The sequence below is a fragment of the Salvelinus fontinalis genome, chromosome 18, assembly GCF_029448725.1.
Source record: "Salvelinus fontinalis isolate EN_2023a chromosome 18, ASM2944872v1, whole genome shotgun sequence".
NCBI classification, from domain to species: domain Eukaryota; kingdom Metazoa; phylum Chordata; class Actinopteri; order Salmoniformes; family Salmonidae; genus Salvelinus; species Salvelinus fontinalis.
In genome coordinates this window covers 45662806-45682501 of record NC_074682.1, presented here as the reverse complement: position 1 = coordinate 45682501, position 19696 = coordinate 45662806, and the positions used below count along the sequence as shown (strand labels likewise).

General features: G+C 42.7%; 1 protein-coding gene across 7 annotated transcripts in view; it reads left to right on the top strand.

Moving 5' to 3' along the window:
* Window positions 1–17382, top strand: part of LOC129815626 (disks large-associated protein 4-like) — a 224167-nt gene extending 206785 nt beyond the window's left edge. For all 7 annotated transcript variants that reach the window (XM_055869606.1, XM_055869600.1, XM_055869601.1 and 4 more), the window contains 3 exons: window positions 2114–2205; window positions 12604–12768; window positions 14907–17382. In XM_055869606.1, the coding sequence (XP_055725581.1) occupies window positions 2114–2205; window positions 12604–12768; window positions 14907–15146 (497 nt within the window). In that variant the 3' untranslated portion in view covers window positions 15147–17382. The remainder of the gene's footprint in view (window positions 1–2113; window positions 2206–12603; window positions 12769–14906) is intronic.
* Window positions 17383–19696: the final 2314 nt, after the last annotated feature.

Sequence of the window (19696 nt, the reverse complement as noted above, 5' to 3'; positions counted from 1 at the left end):
CGTTAGCGTCTTTTGAGTTAGCCATGTTTCCGTGAAGCAGAGCACGTTGCAATCCCTGATGTCTCTCTGGAATGTTACCCGTGCTCGGATTTCATCGACCTTATTGTCAAGAGACTGGACATTGGCGAGTAGTATGCTAGGGAGTGGAGCGCGATGTGCCCGTCTCCGAAGCCTGACCAGGAGACCGCTACATTTGCCCCTTTTACGGCGTCGCGTAGGCTCCCCGGCTGGGATCAGGTCCATTGTATTGGGTGGAAGGCAAAACACTGGATCCGTTTCGGGAAAGTCATATTCCTGGTAGGAACGGTGGTTAGTTGACGTTACTCGTAAATTCAGTAGTTCCTCCCGACTGTATGTAATGAAATCTAAGATCACCTGGGGTACCAATGTAAGAAATAACACATAAAAAAACAAAATACTGCATATTTTCCAAGGAACGCGAAGCGAGGCTGCCATCTCGCTCGGCGCCGGAAGTCGGCGCCGGAAGTACTCTGCAGTGGATGAGGCGGTAATAGCTGGAGTTAACACACAGACAGGGTTCTAATTCCAGAATTACACTAATGTACTCTGTACCTGATTACAGACCCAGATTAGATAAGTACCTCAACATCAGGCTGAAATGACACACACACACACACACACACACACACACACACACACACACACACACACACACACACACACACACACACACAGTCCTCACACAAAATCTCAGTCAAGCATGCACACTAATTCAGAATATATTGACCAAACTAAGAAAAAAGCATTTTCTGGTGATGTGATGATGTTGTGGTAGTGTTGTTTTGTATCTGCCATTTGCAGTGTGTGTGCTTGCGCATTCATTTCTCTCACTGTTGGCACGATAGAGTTGACATTGAGTCTGATTCGTGCCGGACCATAGAAACACCTGGTTCTGCTGGCCCCCTAATCTCATTGCCATAACCTCATCATCCAGTGGTCCTATTTTTTGTTTTTTTTAATCAATTTCACCAACACAGATGTTTGTTTGTTTTTGATGCAGCATTAAAACAGAGACTAAAGTCATAAATACTGGATGAAGAAGACTCAAGTATCTATGAGGCCCGGGACGACACCAGTCGTTACTAAAGTGGCAAGGAAGCACACAGGAAGCGGATTTGACTTGTTTAGAAAAACAGCCCTAATGTTGGACAAAACATCATTATGTTGTCATCCAGGGTCACATGTATTTATTTTCCATGTAGCATATAGCACACTATATTTTACATAGAGCAGGTTTTTATAGGACCAATTGACTCTGCTTCGTATTTTCATTTTTGCCATGGGAAAAATATTGCGATACTGGTATTGCTCTAGTAACTATGTAGGCTTAGAGTGCTACCTTTAAAGAGGATAACACTGTCCATTACACTGTAATCCTCTTGGGTGGCCCCCGTGTAGTCGTTTAGACAATACTGGAAAAGCCTTAACGTCCATCTCTAGTCTAGACACCCCACATTTGCTTGGGTTTGTTTTGGGAACGTTGCTGGGATGGTTTGCTGTGTTAATGTGATGTTCCTGTTTGAACAGGCTGAGATTTTTCTCCCTCACAAATCATCTTGTCTCCCTGTGACAAATCCTTTTCACAGATGTCCTTGTGTGCAGTCTAGCTGTCAATTTAGTTGTACAGATAGAGGGAATTGTGTAGAGACAACCACGTCTCCTTTCTTATGATGGTAGTGTTCTAAACCCATAACCTTTAGGCGTGGTGTCTGTGCTCAAAAAGGTCCTCGACTCTAAGTACGTGGCAGAACAGTCTTGTTTTTGAGAATGTACTGAAATGAATGTATAGGAAGACCTGATACAAATTAGTTGCTAGGGGGAAAGTTTATTAGCATTAGGTTCGAGTTTTGTTCCTAAATGGAACAATGAGAGACACTCTTTGTAATGGCACTCTTTGACACGCTCTGTTCATTGGTGTTGCATTCCCAATGCCCCAACAAAGTGTGTGTGTGTGAGTGTCTGCCTGACTACCTGACTGTCTGTCTGTGTCTGCCTGCCTGTCTGTACCTGCCTGTCTACCTGTGTCTATCTGTCTGTCTGTGCACGTGTGTGTCAGTATGACTCAATCTGTATGTATTCTTGTTATCTGCAGTGTTGGGAAAAGTTCGCAGTGCAGTGGGCAGTGCTCAGCTCCTCATGACCAAGAAATTTGAGCAGTTCAGAGGACTGTGTGAACAAAACTTGGTAAGTATCAACTCTCCATGTTACAACTCACCCATACACACATCACCAGACAAAACAACACTACCACAACACCATCACATCACCAGAAAAAACAATACTACCCCACCACAACACCATTACACCATCACATCACCAGACAAAACAATACTACCCCACCACCACATCACCAGACAAAACAACACTACCACAACACCATCACATCACCAGAAAAAACAATACTACCCCGCCACAACACCATTACACCATCAATCACATCACCAGACAAAACAATACTACCCCACCACAACACCATTACACCATCAATCACATCACCAGACAAAACAATACTACCCCACCACAACACCATTACACCATCAATCACATCACCAGACAAAACAATACTACCCCACAACAACACCATTACACCATCAATCACATCACCAGACAAAACAATACTACCCCACCACAACACCATTACACCATCAATCACATCACCAGACAAAACAATACTACCCCACCACAACACCATTACACCATCAATCACATCACCAGACAAAACAATACTACCCCACCACAACACCATTACACCATCACATCACCAGACAAAACAATACTACCCCACCACAACACCATCACACCATCACATCACCAGACAAAACAACACTACCACAACACCATCACACCATCACATCACCAGACAAAACAACAATATCCACAACACCATCACATCACCAGACAAAACAACACTACCACAACACCATCACATCACCAGACAAAACAACACTACCACAACATCATCACATCACCAGACAAAACAACAATATCCACAACACCATCACATCACCAGACAAAACAACACTACCACAACACCATCACATCACCAGACAAAACAACACTACCACAACACCATCACATCACCAGACAAAACAACACTACCACAACACCATCACATCACCAGACAAAACAACACTACCACAACATCATCACATCACCAGAAAAAAACAATACTACCACAACATCATCACATCACCAGAAAAAAACAATACTACCCCACCACAACACCATCACATCACCAGACAAAACAACACTACCACAACACCATCACATCACCAGACAAAACAATACTACCCCACCACAACACCATTACACCATCAATCACATCACCAGACAAAACAATACTACCCCACCACAACACCATTACACCATCACATCAAGAGACAAAACAATACTACCCCACCACAACACCATCACATCACCAGACAAAACAACACTACCACAACACCATCACACCATCACATCACCAGACAAAACAACACTACCACAACACCATCACATCACCAGACAAAACAACACTACCACAACACCATCACATCACCAGACAAAACAACACTACCACAACATCATCACATCACCAGAAAAAAACAATACTACCCCACCACAACACCATCACACCATCACATCACCAGACAAAACAACACTACCACAACACCATCACATCACCAGACAAAACAATACTACCCCACCACAACACCATTACACCATCAATCACATCACCAGACAAAACAATACTACCCCACCACAACACCATTACACCATCACATCACCAGACAAAACAATACTACCCCACCACAACACCATCACACCATCACATCAGCAGACAAAACAACACTACCACAACACCATCACACCATCACATCACCAGACAAAACAACACTACCACAACACCATCACATCACCAGAAAAAACAATACTACCCCACCACAACACCATTACACCATCACATCACCAGACAAAACAACACTACCCCACCACAACACCATCACAACACCAGACAAAACAACACTACCCCACCACAACACCATCACACCATCACATCACCAGACAAAGCAACACTACCACAACACCATCACATCACCATAAAAAAACAATACTACCCCACCACAACACCATTACACCATCACAACACCAGACAAAACAATACTACCCCACCACAACACCATTACACCATCACATAACATCACCAGACAAAACAATACTACCCCACAACAACACCATTACACCATCAATCACATCACCAGACAAAACAATACTACCCCACCACAACACCATTACACCATCACATCACCAGACAAAACAATACTACCCCACCACAACACCATCACATCACCAGACAAAACAACACTACCACAACACCATCACACCATCACATCACCAGACAAAACAACACTACCACAACACCATCACACCATCACATCACCAGACAAAACAACACTACCACAACACCATCACATCACCAGAAAAAACAATACTACCCCACCACAACACCATTACACCATCACATCACCAGACAAAACAACACTACCCCACCACAACACCATCACATCACCAGACAAAACAACACTACCCCACCACAACACCATCACACCATCACATCACCAGACAAAGCAACACTACCACAACACCATCACATCACCATAAAAAAACAATACTACCCCACCACAACACCATTACACCATCACAACACCAGACAAAACAATGCTACCCCACCACAACACCATTACACCATCACATAACATCACCAGACAAAACAATACTACCTCACCACAACACCATCACATCACCAGAAAAAACAATACTACCCCACTACAACACCATCACATCACCAGACAAAACAATACTACCCCACCACAACACCATTACACCATCACATCACCAGACAAAACAATACTACCTCACCACAACACCATTACACCATCACATCACCAGAAAAAACAATACTACCCCACCACAACACCATTACACCATCAATCACATCACCAGAAAAACAATACTACCCCACCACAACACCATTACACCATCACCAGGCAAAACAATACTATCCCACCACAACACCATTACACCATCACATCACCAGACAAAACAACACTACCATAACACCACCACATCACCAGAAAAAACAATACTACCCCACCACAACACCATCACATCACCAGACAAAACAATACTACCCCACCACAGCACCATCACATCACCAGACAAAACAATACTACCCCACCACAACACCAGAACACCATCAATCACATCACCAGACAAAACAACACTACCACAACACCATCACATCACCAGAAAAAACCATACTACCCCACCATGACACCATTACACCATCACAACACCAGACAAAACAATACTACCCCACCACAACACCATTACACCATCATTCACATCACCAGACAAAACAATACTACCCCACCACAACACCATCACATCACCAGACAAAACAATACTACCCCACCACAACACCATCACACCATCACATCACCAGACAAAACAACACTACCCCACCACAACACCATTACACCATCAATCACATCACCAGACAAAACAACACTACCCCACCACAACACCATCACACCATCACATCACCAGACAAAACAACACTACCCCACCACAACACCATTACACCATCACATCACCAGAAAAAACAATACTACCCCACCACAACATCACCAGACAAAACAATACTACCCCACCACAACACCATTACACCATCAATCACATCACCAGACAAAACAATACTACCTCACCACAACACCATTACACCATCACATCACCAGAAAAAACAATACTACCCCACCACAACATCACCAGACAAAACGATACTACCCCACCACAACACCATTACACCATCAATCACATCACCAGACAAAACAATACTACCCCACCAAAACACCATTACACCATCACATCACATCACCAGACAAAACAATACTACCCCACAACAACACCATTACACCATCAATCACATCACCAGACAAAAAAAATACTTCCTCACCACAACACCATCACATCACCAGAAAAAACAATACTACCCCACTACAACACCATCACATCACCAGACAAAACAATACTACCTCACCACAACACCATTACACCATCACATCACCAGAAAAAACAATACTACCCCACCACAACATCACCAGACAAAACAATACTACCACAACACCATCACATCACCAGCAAAAACAATACTACCCCACCACAACACCATTACACCCTCAATCACATCACCAGACAAAACAATACTACCCCACCACAACACCATTACACCATCAATCACATCACCAGACAAAACAATACTACCCCACCACAACACCATCACATCACCAGACAAAACAATACTACCTCACCACAACACCATTACACCATCACATCACCAGAAAAAACAATACTACCCCACCACAACATCACCAGACAAAACAATACTACCCCACCACAACACCATTACACCATCAATCACATCACCAGAAAAAACAATACTACCCCACCACAACACCATTACACCATCACATCACCAGACAAAACAACACTACCACAACACCATCACATCACCAGAAAAAACAATACTACCCCACCACAACACCATTACACCATCACATCACCAGACAAAACAATACTACCCCACCACAACACCATTACACCATCACATCACATCACCAGACAAAACAATACTACCCCACAACAACACCATTACACCATCAATCACATCACCAGACAAAACAATACTACCTCACCACAACACCATCACATCACCAGAAAAAACAATACTACCCCACTACAACACCATCACATCACCAGACAAAACAATACTACCCCACCACAACACCATTACACCATCACATCACCAGACAAAACAATACTACCTCACCACAACACCATTACACCATCACATCACCAGAAAAAACAATACTACCCCACCACAACATCACCAGACAAAACAATTCTACCACAACACCATCACATCACCAGCAAAAACAATACTACCCCACCACAACACCATTACACCATCAATCACATCACCAGAAAAAACAATACTACCCCACCACAACACCATTACACCATCACATCACCAGACAAAACAATACTACCCCACCACAACACCATTACACCATCACATCACCAGACAAAACAACACTACCATAACACCATCACATCACCAGAAAAAACAATACTACCCCACCACAACACCATTACACCATCACATCCCCAGACAAAACAATACTACCCCACCACAACACCATCACACCATCACATCACCAGACAAAACAATACTACCCCACCACAACACCATTACACCATCACATCACCAGACAAAACAATACTACCCCACCACAGCACCATTACACCATCACATCACCAGACAAAACAATACTACCCCACCACAACACCATCACCAGACAAAACAACACTACCCCACCACAACACCATCACACCATCACATCACCAGACAAAACAACACTACCACAACACCATCACATCACCAGAAAAAACCATACTACCCCACCACGACACCATTACACCATCACAACACCAGACAAAACAATACTACCCCACCACAAAACCATTACACCATCAATCACATCATCAGACAAAACAATACTACCTCACCACAACACCATTACACCATCACATCACCAGAAAAAACAATACTACCCCACCACAACATCACCAGACAAAACAATACTACCCCACCACAACACCATTACACCATCACATCACCAGAAAAAACAATACTACCCCACCACAACATCACCAGACAAAACAATACTACCCCACCACAACACCATTACACCATCACATCACCAGACAAAACAATACTACAACTCGATCACACCATCACATCACCAGACAAAACAACACTACCACAACACCATCACATCACCAGAAAAAACAATACTACCCCACCACAACACCATTACACCATCAATCACATCACCAGACAAAACAATACTACCCCACCACAACACCATCACCAGACAAAACAACACTACCCCACCACAACACCATTACACCATCAATCACATCACCAGAAAAAACAATACTACCCCACCACAACACCATTACACCATCACATCACCAGACAAAACAACACTACCCCACCACAACACCATTACACCATCAATCACATCACCAGACAAAACAATACTACCCCACCACAACACCATCACACCATCACATCACCAGACAAAACAACACTACCCCACCACAACACCATTACACCATCAATCACATCACCAGACAAAACAATACTACCCCACCACAACACCATTACACCATCACATCACCAGACAAAACAATACTACCCCACCACAACACCATTACACCATCACATCACCAGACAAAACAACACTACCACAACACCATCACATCACCAGAAAAAACAATACTACCCCACCACAACACCATTACACCATCACATCACCAGACAAAACAATACTACAACTCGATCACACCATCACATCACCAGACAAAACAACACTACCACAACACCATCACATCACCAGAAAAAACTATACTACAACACCATCACATCACCAGACAAAACTATACTATTCCATACTCTACACACACATCAAATAACCAGACTTAACAATAGTTACCACAACCCAACACACTTACATTACCAGATAATCAACCCCACATACTTATATTACCTGAACCACTTACATTACCAGATAGTCAACCCCACATACTTACATTACCTGGAAACCCCTTACATTACCAGATAATCAACCCCACATACTTACAGTGCATACAGAAAGTATTCAGACCCCTTGACTTTTCCACATTTTGTTACATTACAGCCTTATTCTAAAATTGATTAAACAAACTTTTTTCCTCATCAATCTACACCAATACCCCATAATTAAAAAGCAAAAACATGTTTTTAGAATGTTTTTCAAATGTATTACAAATAAAAAACAAATACCTTATTTAAATATTTATACTTATTTATTTATTTGTTTATAAGTATTCAGACCCTTTGCTATGAGACTCAAAATTGAGCTCAGGTGCATCCTGTTTCCATTGATCATCCTTGAGATGTTTCTACAACTTGATTGGAGTCCATCTGTGGTAAATTCAATTGATTGGACATGATTTGGAAAGGCACACACCTGTCTATATAAGGTCCCACAGTTAACAGTGCATGTCAGAGCAAAAACCAAGCCATGAGGTGGAAGAATTGTCCGTAGAGCCCAAGGCAGGATTGTGTTGAGGCACAGATCTGGAGAAGGGTACCAAAACATTTTGCAGCATTGAAGGTCCCCAAGAACACTGTGGCCTCTATGGTTCTTAAATGGAAGAAGTTTTGAACCACCAAGACTCTTCCTAGAGCTGGCTGCCCAGCCAAACTGAGCAATTGGGGGAGAACGGCCTTGGTCAGGGAGGTGACCAAGAACCTGATGGTCACTCTGACAGAGTTTCTCTGTGGACATAAGAGAACCTTCCAGAAGGACAACCAATCAGGCCTTTATGATAGAGTGGACAGACGGAAGCCACTCCCCAGTAAAAGGCACATGACAGCCCACTTGGAGTTTGCCAAAAGGCAACTAATGGACTCAGACCATGAAAAACAAGATTCTCTAATCTGATGAAAGCAATATTTAACTCTTTGGCCTGAATGCCAAGCATCACGTATGAAGGAAACCTGGCACCATCCCTACAGTGAAGCGTGGTGGTGGCAGCATCATGCTGTGGGGGATGTTTTTCTGTGGCGGGGACTGGGAGACTAGTCAGGATTGTGGGAAGGTAAACGAAGCAAAGTATATTCTTGATGAAAACTTGCTCAAAAGTGTTCAGGACCTCAGATTGGGGCGAAGGTTCACCTTCCAGCAGGATAACAACCTTAAGCACACAGCCAAAACATTGCAGGAGTGGCTTCGGGACAAGTCTCTGAGTGTACTTGAGTGGCCCAGCCAGAGCCCGGACTTAAACACGATTGAACATCTCTGGAGAGACCTGAAAATAGCTGTGCAGTGACGCTCCCCATACAACCTGACAGAGCTTGAGAGGCTCTGCAGAGAAGAATGGGAGAAACTCCCCAAATACAGGTGTGCCAAGCTTGTTGCGTCATACCCAAGAAGACTCGAGGCTGTAATTGCTGCCAAAGGTGCTTCAACAAAGTTCTGAGTAAAGGGTCTGAATACTTATGTAAAGGTCATATTTCAGTTTTTTACTTTAATACAATTGCAAAAATTTCTAAAATACTGTTTTTGCTTCATCATTATGGGGTATTGTGTGTAGATTGTTGAGGGAAAAAACAATTTAACCCATTTTAGAATAAGACTGTAACGTTTACAAAATGTTAAATACTTTCCGAATGCACTGTACATGACCAGAAAACCCCTTACATTACCAGATAATCAACCCCACACACTTACATTACCAGATAATCAACCCCACACACTTACATTACCAGATAATCAACCCCACACACTTACATTACCAGATAATCAACCCCACACACTTACATTACCAGATAATCAACCCCACACACTTACATTACCAGATAATCAACCCCACACACTTACTTTACCAGATAATCATCCATCCCACACCCTTGTTTACTTTACTTTGTTAAGTTTATTTTTACATGGACAGTGCACATTGATCAACATTTCTGAAAAAGTGCTAGTTTTAGCCAGGCCTGCTAATTTTCAACTACAGTCTCTGGGCACACTTCATCACTTCACTAGACAATCACATGCCAAATGGAAAGACACAGAGCTTAAATGTGGCTAGCTAAGTGACAAGCTGAATGCTATCAGACAGTAAGGTCAATGGAGAAGTGATTGATGGGACTTTTTCCAGACCTGAGTGGTTAAACTATTGAAAGGGGTGGACATGGCTGTATCGTTCTCAGGGCAGGTCTGCCGGTTTTTTAAATAACTTTTCGTAGCAGGTTAGGAGAATTAACATGGCAGGTTAGGAGAATGTTTAGGGTTAGCTAAAATGCTAAAATTGCTGCAGACACCACTCAAACATATCTTGCTACAACCAGGCCTGCCCGTGGAACAGTCTTGGTTCACACTAATGTGATGCTGTGTAGACATGTCTCTTTGTATCACGTCACTCTACTGATCTCAGTACAGGGTACTCAGACTGACATCCCCAATTATTAGGACAAGGCTAACCTCAGGTTGATGGTCTGCAAACGCCTGCATTTTGTTGGTAGCATTCTCTGACTGTTAGCTTTTCTCAGTGGAAATTCAGTGTCATCATATTCGGAATGTATTATGTTCTCTCAAATGAGAGAGAGACGAGCAGTTATTCAGACAGAAGACCGACAATCTATGGTTGTTAATGCAGTTTTAATGAATAATGATAATCTCGTTATGAAGCTCAGTGTAAGTATCAGAGTAGCAAGGGCTACTGATTGTGTTGATTGAGTCGGTTATAATAGGAGTCTATTTTAATGCAGCCATATTATTGAACTCATGTTTTGTATTAATGGTTGTGTAGTGAACCTTTTTGGTTTGCGATTAATTGTGAAATGATGTGCTATCCTGATAAAATTCTATGAAAGGGCACCCTGATCAAAAATAAGTTGAACCATTGTACCATTTCAAAAAGAGTTTGACATCCAGAATACATTTTTTTCCTACATGTAAAAAACCCTAATATTTATGGACAATTTCCTATGGATGCTTTTCATATCATTACACAGGAAGTCAGTTTTTGCATGCTAGTGCTACCATCTTTTGTTGTGTGTTTTTTTCTGTGTGTTCTCCTATTTGAAGATCCAGAATGCAGAATTAGCATGATAAAAACATGGCGGAGAGTTGAGTCAAAAGGCTCTGGATAAGGGCTCAAACCCCAGTCTAGTTGCAGCTGCAAAGATGCTGTGTGGGCAAGAAACACAAGCAGACCCAACCATAACAAAGAGCATTAGTAAGAGAATGAGTGAGTCAGGTGGGAAGAAAAACTATGGGTTACCGTATGTAGCCCCGGTTCTCTGAAGGAAATTAGGGCGTTATCTCACTATGGGGAATGCTAGAGAGGGCGTGTCCCAAAATGAGATGTCACACCGAGTCGACTGAAAGAGAACAAGTCGAAGTGTGACGTTCAACCCTTCCATATGCTCTGACTGACTTATTTTACATACTTTAAAAGGAGAAGAGGCAAAACAGAGTGCCTCCCAATTCCCTACGGTTTATGTGAAGTGGTCAGTCCACCTTTTTTTAAATATATATATTTTTTTCTTCACAAAAATCTAAGAATAGTCCCAATAAAGCAGTATAAGTTTTTTACAGGCATACATTAAACGATAATACAGTAGCATCAACATCCACACCTTCCAACATACACAGTATTTACCCAGAATAGTCTGATGGAATTCAACTAATCAGTTTGATGAGGTCTCCTGTCATTGTGTTGTAAGACAGCTCCCTCTAGTGTCAAAAGTGGAAAAAGCAACACTGAATTAATTTCAATCTCCTCTTTTCAATCTCCTCTTCATGCTTCTCTCCTTTTCTCCCTTTCTCCCCTTCTTACATCCTCTCTCTTCACTATTTCTTTATTTTCTTCCACTTTCCCACACCTCTCTTTCTCCCCCATTTTCTCCTTTCTCCCTCCCTTCAGAATGTGAACGCCAACCTGCGGCCCACAGCCCAGGACCTGGCAGGCTTCTGGGACCTGCTACAACTCTCCATCGAGGACATCAGCCTCAAGTTTGATGAGCTCTACCACCTCAAGTCCAGCGACTGGCAGCCCCCTGCCGTGGCCCACTCACCACCCGAGCGGAAGGTACTTCCCACCCCTGCTGCCCAGTGCACAGGCTGGGGTAGGAAAGCCGCCGAAACCGGCCCCTCTCCTCCCTCCCCACCTCCCCTCTCACTTCCCCCCTCCCCATGTGAAGTGAACACTAAAAGGGGCTTCCCAGCCCAATGTGAAGGGGCTTGGGAGAAGGCACCTCCCTTTACACATGCATGGGGCTCAATCTCAAAGAGGACAGTTTATGACTGTTTCTGCGGTTTAAGCCCCTCCTTTGAGAATGCATGTCGGGGTACAAGACATGCTCTGCTCTGATGTCTCAAGTATGGTAATGGCAGAGCTGCGTGTGTGTGCGTGTGTGTGTGTGTGTGTGTGTGTGTGTGTGTGTGTGTGTGTGTGTGTGTGTGTGTGTGTGTGTGTGTGTGTACCAGAAGTCCTTACAAGAATAGTAAAACAAGGAAAATTCAGACAAGAGGGGACATTTGGCTGGTCCCCACAAGGAAAAAGGCTATTTTAGGGTTACGGTTAGGGTTATGTTAAACTCATTCCACGGAGGGCTGAGTGTCTTCGGACTTTCGCTCCTCCCTTGTACTTCATTGATGAATTATGGTATCTAATTAGTAAAGAACTCCCATCACCTGGTTGTGTAGGCCTAGAAGGCCATTATCCCGGAGTCGCCTCTTCACTGTTGACTTTGAGACTGGTGTTTTGTGGGTACTATTTAACGAAGCTGCCAGTTGAGGACTTGTGAGGCATCTGTTTCTCAAACTAGACACTCTAATGTACTTGTCCTCTTGCTCAGTTGTGCAACGGGGCCTCCCACTCCTCTTTCTGTTCTAGTTGAGACAGTTTGCGCTGTTCTGTGAAGGGAGTAGTACACAGCATTGTACGAGATCTTCCGTTTCTTGCCCATTTCTCACATGGAATAGCCTTAATTTCTCAGAACAAGAATAGACTGATGAGTTTCAGAAGAAAGTTATTTGTTTCTGGCCATTTTGAGCATGTAATCGAACCCATAAATGCTGATGCTCCAGATACTCAACTAGTCTAAAGAAGGCCAGTTTTATTGCTTCTTTAATCAGGACAACAGTTTTCAGCTGTGCTAACATAATTGCAAAAGGGTTTTCTAATGATCAATTAGCCTTTTAAAATTATAAACTTGGATTAGCTAACACAACGTGCCATTAGAACACAGGCGCTATGGTTGCTGATAATGGGCCTCTGTATGCCTCTGTATGCCTATATGTAGATATTCCATTTAAAAAATCTGCCGTTTCCAGCTACAATAGTCATTTACAACATTAACAATGTCTACACTGTATTTCTGATCAATTTTATGTTATTTTAATGGGGGGGGAAAAATAGCTTTTCTTTCAAAAACAAGGACATTTCTAAGTTACCCCAAACTTTTGAGTAGTAGTGGATGTTTTGGTGGATGTGTGCTTCAACTACTTTGACTTCATGCCACTATTTCACTATGACTGCAGTGAATTAAGTGTGGTTCATCCAATGTCCTCATCATAAAATGAATTATTTGAGTGCCAAACCAACCCCTAGCCCATACCCACTAGGCACTAGGTATATTTGAGAAGAGGTTATTGTTAGTTTGGGATTCAGGGATCCAATATTAATTCAGTGTCTAGTCCAAGGAAGAGTTGCCATCAATGTCCTATATTTGGCTACACTGTTCATATTATGTCTATCTTGTCCGTAATTTGTCTAGATTGTCCATGTCAAGCCTACCTTGTGCATATTTTGAAGAAACCATAATCAAAGTCACTGTGAAAGATCCATGTCTACCAAATGAAACTCACTATGCTCTTTTTTATAACCTCTGTATTACCTTTCGTTGCTTCGTTGCTTTCGGAAGAAAACCTTGCATCTCCAAAACTGATGCTTTTCAGGAAAAAAAAAATCTATATTTTACCATGTATGAACATACAAGCACAAAACTTCAGAAGTTGTTTCGAATCATTTTTCTTTGTCCTAAAGTCATAAAATCTCCAAAGTGAGGAGTTACTCCTTTCAATTCATCAACAAAAAAAGGTTTTCTTTCAACAGCAACAACGCCTTGCATCCTCTCACTTTACCCCCCCCCCCACATATCTCTTCTGTTTCCTTGTGGTTGACGGTTGACTTTGTCCATTGCGGCCCTCCACCAACACCACCAGGAGGACCAGAAAGAGCCCCCTCCTCCAGTGCCAAAGAAGCCCGTTAAGGGGAGGCCGGTGCTGGGACGTGAGAAGAGCGTCGACTCCGCCTCTTCCACCTCTTCAGCGGAGAAGCACCGGACGGAGGCCCGCAGGCGACTGCTGGCCGCTAAGAGGGCCGCCTCGGTTCGGCAGAACTCAGCCACGGAGAGTGCCGACAGTATCGAGATCTACGTCCCCGAGGCCCAAACACGTCTCTGAGTGAGAGAGGGGGAGAGGGAGATAGGAGGAACTGCCTCTGAGATGGAGGGTTGGGGTCTTCTCGCCATACACACACAGGGTAGGCTGGTCCTAGTGGCAGCAAATCTAGATTAAGTGAGAAAGAGAGGAAACAAGAAATAAAAATGATTGGGCTATAGACTATGGGGAACTCATCTCCTCTCACAAGGCTGCCATGGAAAAACCTCAACCACAAACTTTGTTACTATTGTTAGTACTCTTGATTATTACGAAAATTATAAAAATAGTTATTGATGATGATATTATGATCTCCTAAAGAAACTATATCAAGAGTGTTTTAGATGTACCTGTATCTTGGCTATAACAGATCTAAGAAGTGGACAGAGTAAACATATGTGCTTTCTGCCGGCCCTCCCTGACTCCCTCCCCCCATGCCTTGGCCAACCCGTAGTTTGCACAACGCCACCATGTGGTTTAATGTACAGACTTACTCAGAGGAGCACACACACACACACATGCTTCAGACCCTCAGCTATCTATGTCTTCCTGGTGCTTTTATGTTTGTTTTTATTTGTTTTGTAAGAGCCCCTTGCCTGCATTCAAAGCAGTTCTAGATTCTTAAGAGGTTTTGGAGAGCAGGGAACCAAGAACTAAGGGTGGAAATGACAAGTATCACCACTTGTATAAGTGAGATCTATTGAAAGCACAATTGATGTTTACTTAGTTCATTTTTTGTTTAAAAAAAAAAAGGCATATGATTTTTTATTTTAAATATAAAATTTTAGGTACTTTTTAACTGACTCAAAACACACTCACAAGTCAATATTTTCTGGAATGTAATTTGAATATCCTACTATTTCATTGAGATTATATTGTTTTCTGCCATTTTGGTTTTAGGATGTATTCATCAGCCAATGTCCACAGTCCCATGACAATGGCCACGCTTTGTACTTTCATTTCTTTGTATTGCTCTGTGAATTTATTTCTAGGTCATATTCATTAGGCAGTTAATCAGTTTCACCTTTTGCTACAGTGTGCCCTAATGAATAATATAATGGTGTGGGTATATCAGAGCAATTGAACATAATTCAGGTTAGAGTGAAGGACCAGGACCACCATTGAGGACAATCCCACTGTGCAAAATGTGTTTAAGTCTGAATTGTTTCCTCGTTGTTTCAAGATACTTTACCAGCGTAATGATGTTGCATCATTGTGGCTATTTCATTGAACATTTAAAAAGCCAGTAGGTTTTTAAAGTAGGTACTTTCAGCAACTCAAGCTGGGTTGCTGCAGCAGCAATATCAAAGGAATTGAAAGGTTAGAGGGGTTTCTTTCTCCCAACTTCTGCCCCAGCGTCTCTCTCTGCAATGAACCTTTTGTTGTTTTGTCGTCGCTGTATTTCAATGAGTAAATTAGTTGGCACAGATGCAGGTGCGTTTCCCACATGGGACCATCACTCAATATACATGGAAAAACATGTGGTCCATTCCACCGTGAAATTCCACTCACTCCAACCATGATTTGAATTGCCCTCCTATAGAGAATTTAAATGGAATTAAGCCCAATTTGGACTTGTAGTTAAGCATTAATTAACTTTGACTAATGACTGCACTCGGCAATGGGAATTTGTTGTTGATACATTACACTGAATATTCAGTACTACTATAGGTATTTGCTACTGTATGGGGCGGCAGGTAGCCGAGCGGTTAAGAGCATTTGGCCAGTAACCGAATGGTCGCTGGTTTGAATCCCCAAGCTGACTAGGGGAAAAAAATCTGTCTGTGCCCTTTAGCAAGGCACTTAAGCCTAATTACTCCTGTAAGTCGATAAGTGTCTGCTAAATGACTAAAATCATGTAAGTGTAATATATTTTTCCACATCATGGATCTTGACCAGACACCCTCTTGAAAAGAGATGGCTAGAGAAAGGAAAGGATAGGAGACAAGGGAAGGTACTAGGAGAGGAAACCCTGTCTGACTATTGAGATGCTTCAGTGACACTGTGCGAAACCAGGAAGTTGTTATTTTATCCTCCTACTGGTCATATTTTGCACTACATCTCAATTGTCCATGACACTTTTGGAGGGAACAAATTCATCCTGGAATGAAGAAGAAGCACATTGTTTTTTTTATTTGTTCAACCAAGCGCCCTGTCATATTGCTGTCTACCATTGTTGTTTTTGTTAAATATCATCCCCAAATGCCTACAATTTTTTTAAATTGAGACAAATCATTAAATCTCTATTACAATACATAAATGTAATTTGTTTGCCATCCTTTGTTTTTGAAAATGCTGTTATTGGTACAAAAAAAGAAATGCATCACCATTGTGCCTCTATGGAAAGTAAGTATAGTGATATCAAAGCTGATTCACTCTTTTAATAGGCCTGTGAAAGTGGAATGGGGGCCTCCCAAGTGGCGCAGCGGTCTAAGGCATTGCATCGTAGGCGTCACTACAGACCTGGGTTCGATACCAGGCTGTGTCACAGCCGGCCGTGACCGGGAGACCAACGAGGCGGCGCTCAATTGGCCCAGTGTCGTCCAGGTTAGGGGAGGGTTTGGCTGGCCGGGAATTCTTTGTCCCATCGCGCTCTAGCGACTCCTTGTGGCGGGCCAGGCGCCTGCAAGCGGACCCCAGTCACCAGCTGGACGGTGTTTCCTCCTACAAATTGGTGCGGCTGGCTTCCAAGTTAAGCGAGCAGTGTGTCAAGAAGCAGTGTGACTTGGCAGGGTCGTGTTTCGGAGGATGCATTGGCTCTCAACCTTTGCCTCTCCCGAGTCCGTAGGGGAGTTGCAACAATGGGACAAGACTGTAACTACCAATTGGATATCACAAAATTGAGGAGAAAAAAATTACAAATAAAAAAGAAAGTGGAATGGAAAATGGTTCCAGGCAAGTGATAAAAAAATGTTATCTAACAAAACATATCAAATCAAATGTATTTATATAGCCCTTCTTACATCAGCTGATATATCAATGTGCTGTACAGAAACCCAGCCTAAAACCCCAAACAGCAAGCAATGCAGGTGTAGAAGCACGGTGGCTAGGAAAAACTCACTAGAAAGGCCAAAACCTAGGAAGAAACCTAGAGAGGAACCAGGATATGAGGGGTGGCCAGTCCTCTTCTGGCTGTGCCGAGTGGAGATTATAACAGTACATGGCCAAGATGTTCAAATGTTCATAAATGACCAGCATGGTCAAATAATAATAATCACAGTAGTTGTCGAGGGTGCAACAAGTCAGCACCTCAGGACTAAATGTCATTTGGCTTTTCATAGCCGATCATTGAGAGTATCTCTACCGCTCCTGCTGTCTCTAGAGAGTTGAAAACAGCAGGTCTGGGACAGGTAGCACGTCCGGTGAACAGGTCAGGGTTCCATAGCCGCAGGCAGAACAGTTGAAACTGGAGCAGCAGCACGGCCAGGTGGATTGGGGACAGCAAGGAGTCATCATGCCAGGTAGTCCTGAGGCATGGTCCTAGGGCTCAGGTCCTCCGAGAGAGAGAAAGAAAAAAAGAGAGAATTAGAGAAAGCATACTTAAATTCACACAGGTCACCGGATAAGACAGGAGAAATACTCCAGATATAACAGACTGAACCTAGCCCCCCGACACAAACTACTGCAGCATAAATATTAAAATTGTCAAATATCAAATGATCATAACATATTCTCTATTTGTGGTTGAGAGATCAAGAAAGTTTGAGTCTCACTGTAGGTATTTGATTGTCCAAAGTGGTGTAGGGTGAAGTTGCCCCTAGACGCTGATTTTGGGTAAGTTTTGCATTTCCCCCACATGGTTAAAGTTAAGTTTGGAGGGTGGAAGCTAATGCTAGATCTGTACCTAGCGGAAACTTCAGCCTGGAGTGCCACAGTCAGGTTAAAAAGATCTCACTTGCCAGACTCGCAGAGTGAACTGTATACTAACAGTAAACAGCATTTTTAACATATATTTCCAACCAATAGTAGTTTTTATATAAAATTATGACATCAAATGACTAACCATTGTATTTTCATAAACACGTCTGCTAAATGGCATATACACTGAGTATACTAAACATTAGGACCACCTTCCTACTATTGAGTTGCAACCCCCCCATCCCCTTTTGCCCTCAGAACAGTCTCAAGTTGTCGGGGCATGGACTCTACAATCTACAAGGTGTCAAAAGGGTTCCACAGGGATGCTGGCCCAATGCTTCCCACAGTTGTGTCAAGTTGGCTGGATGTCCTTTGGGTGGTGGGCCATTTTTGATACACACAGGAAACTGTTGAGCGTGAAAAACCCAGCAGCGTTCCAGTTGTTGACACAAACCTTGGCACATACTACCATACCATACTACATGTTCAAAGGCACTATAATCTTTTGTCTTGCCCATTCACCTTCTGAAAGGCACACATACACAATCCATGTCTCAATTGTGTCAAGGCTTAAAAAATCCTTATTTAACCAGTCTCCTCCCGATCTACACTGATTTGAAGTGACATCGATAAGGGATCATAGCTTCACCTGGATTCACCTAGTCAGTCTATATCATGGAAAGAGCAGGTGTCCTAATGTTTTGTATACTCAGTGT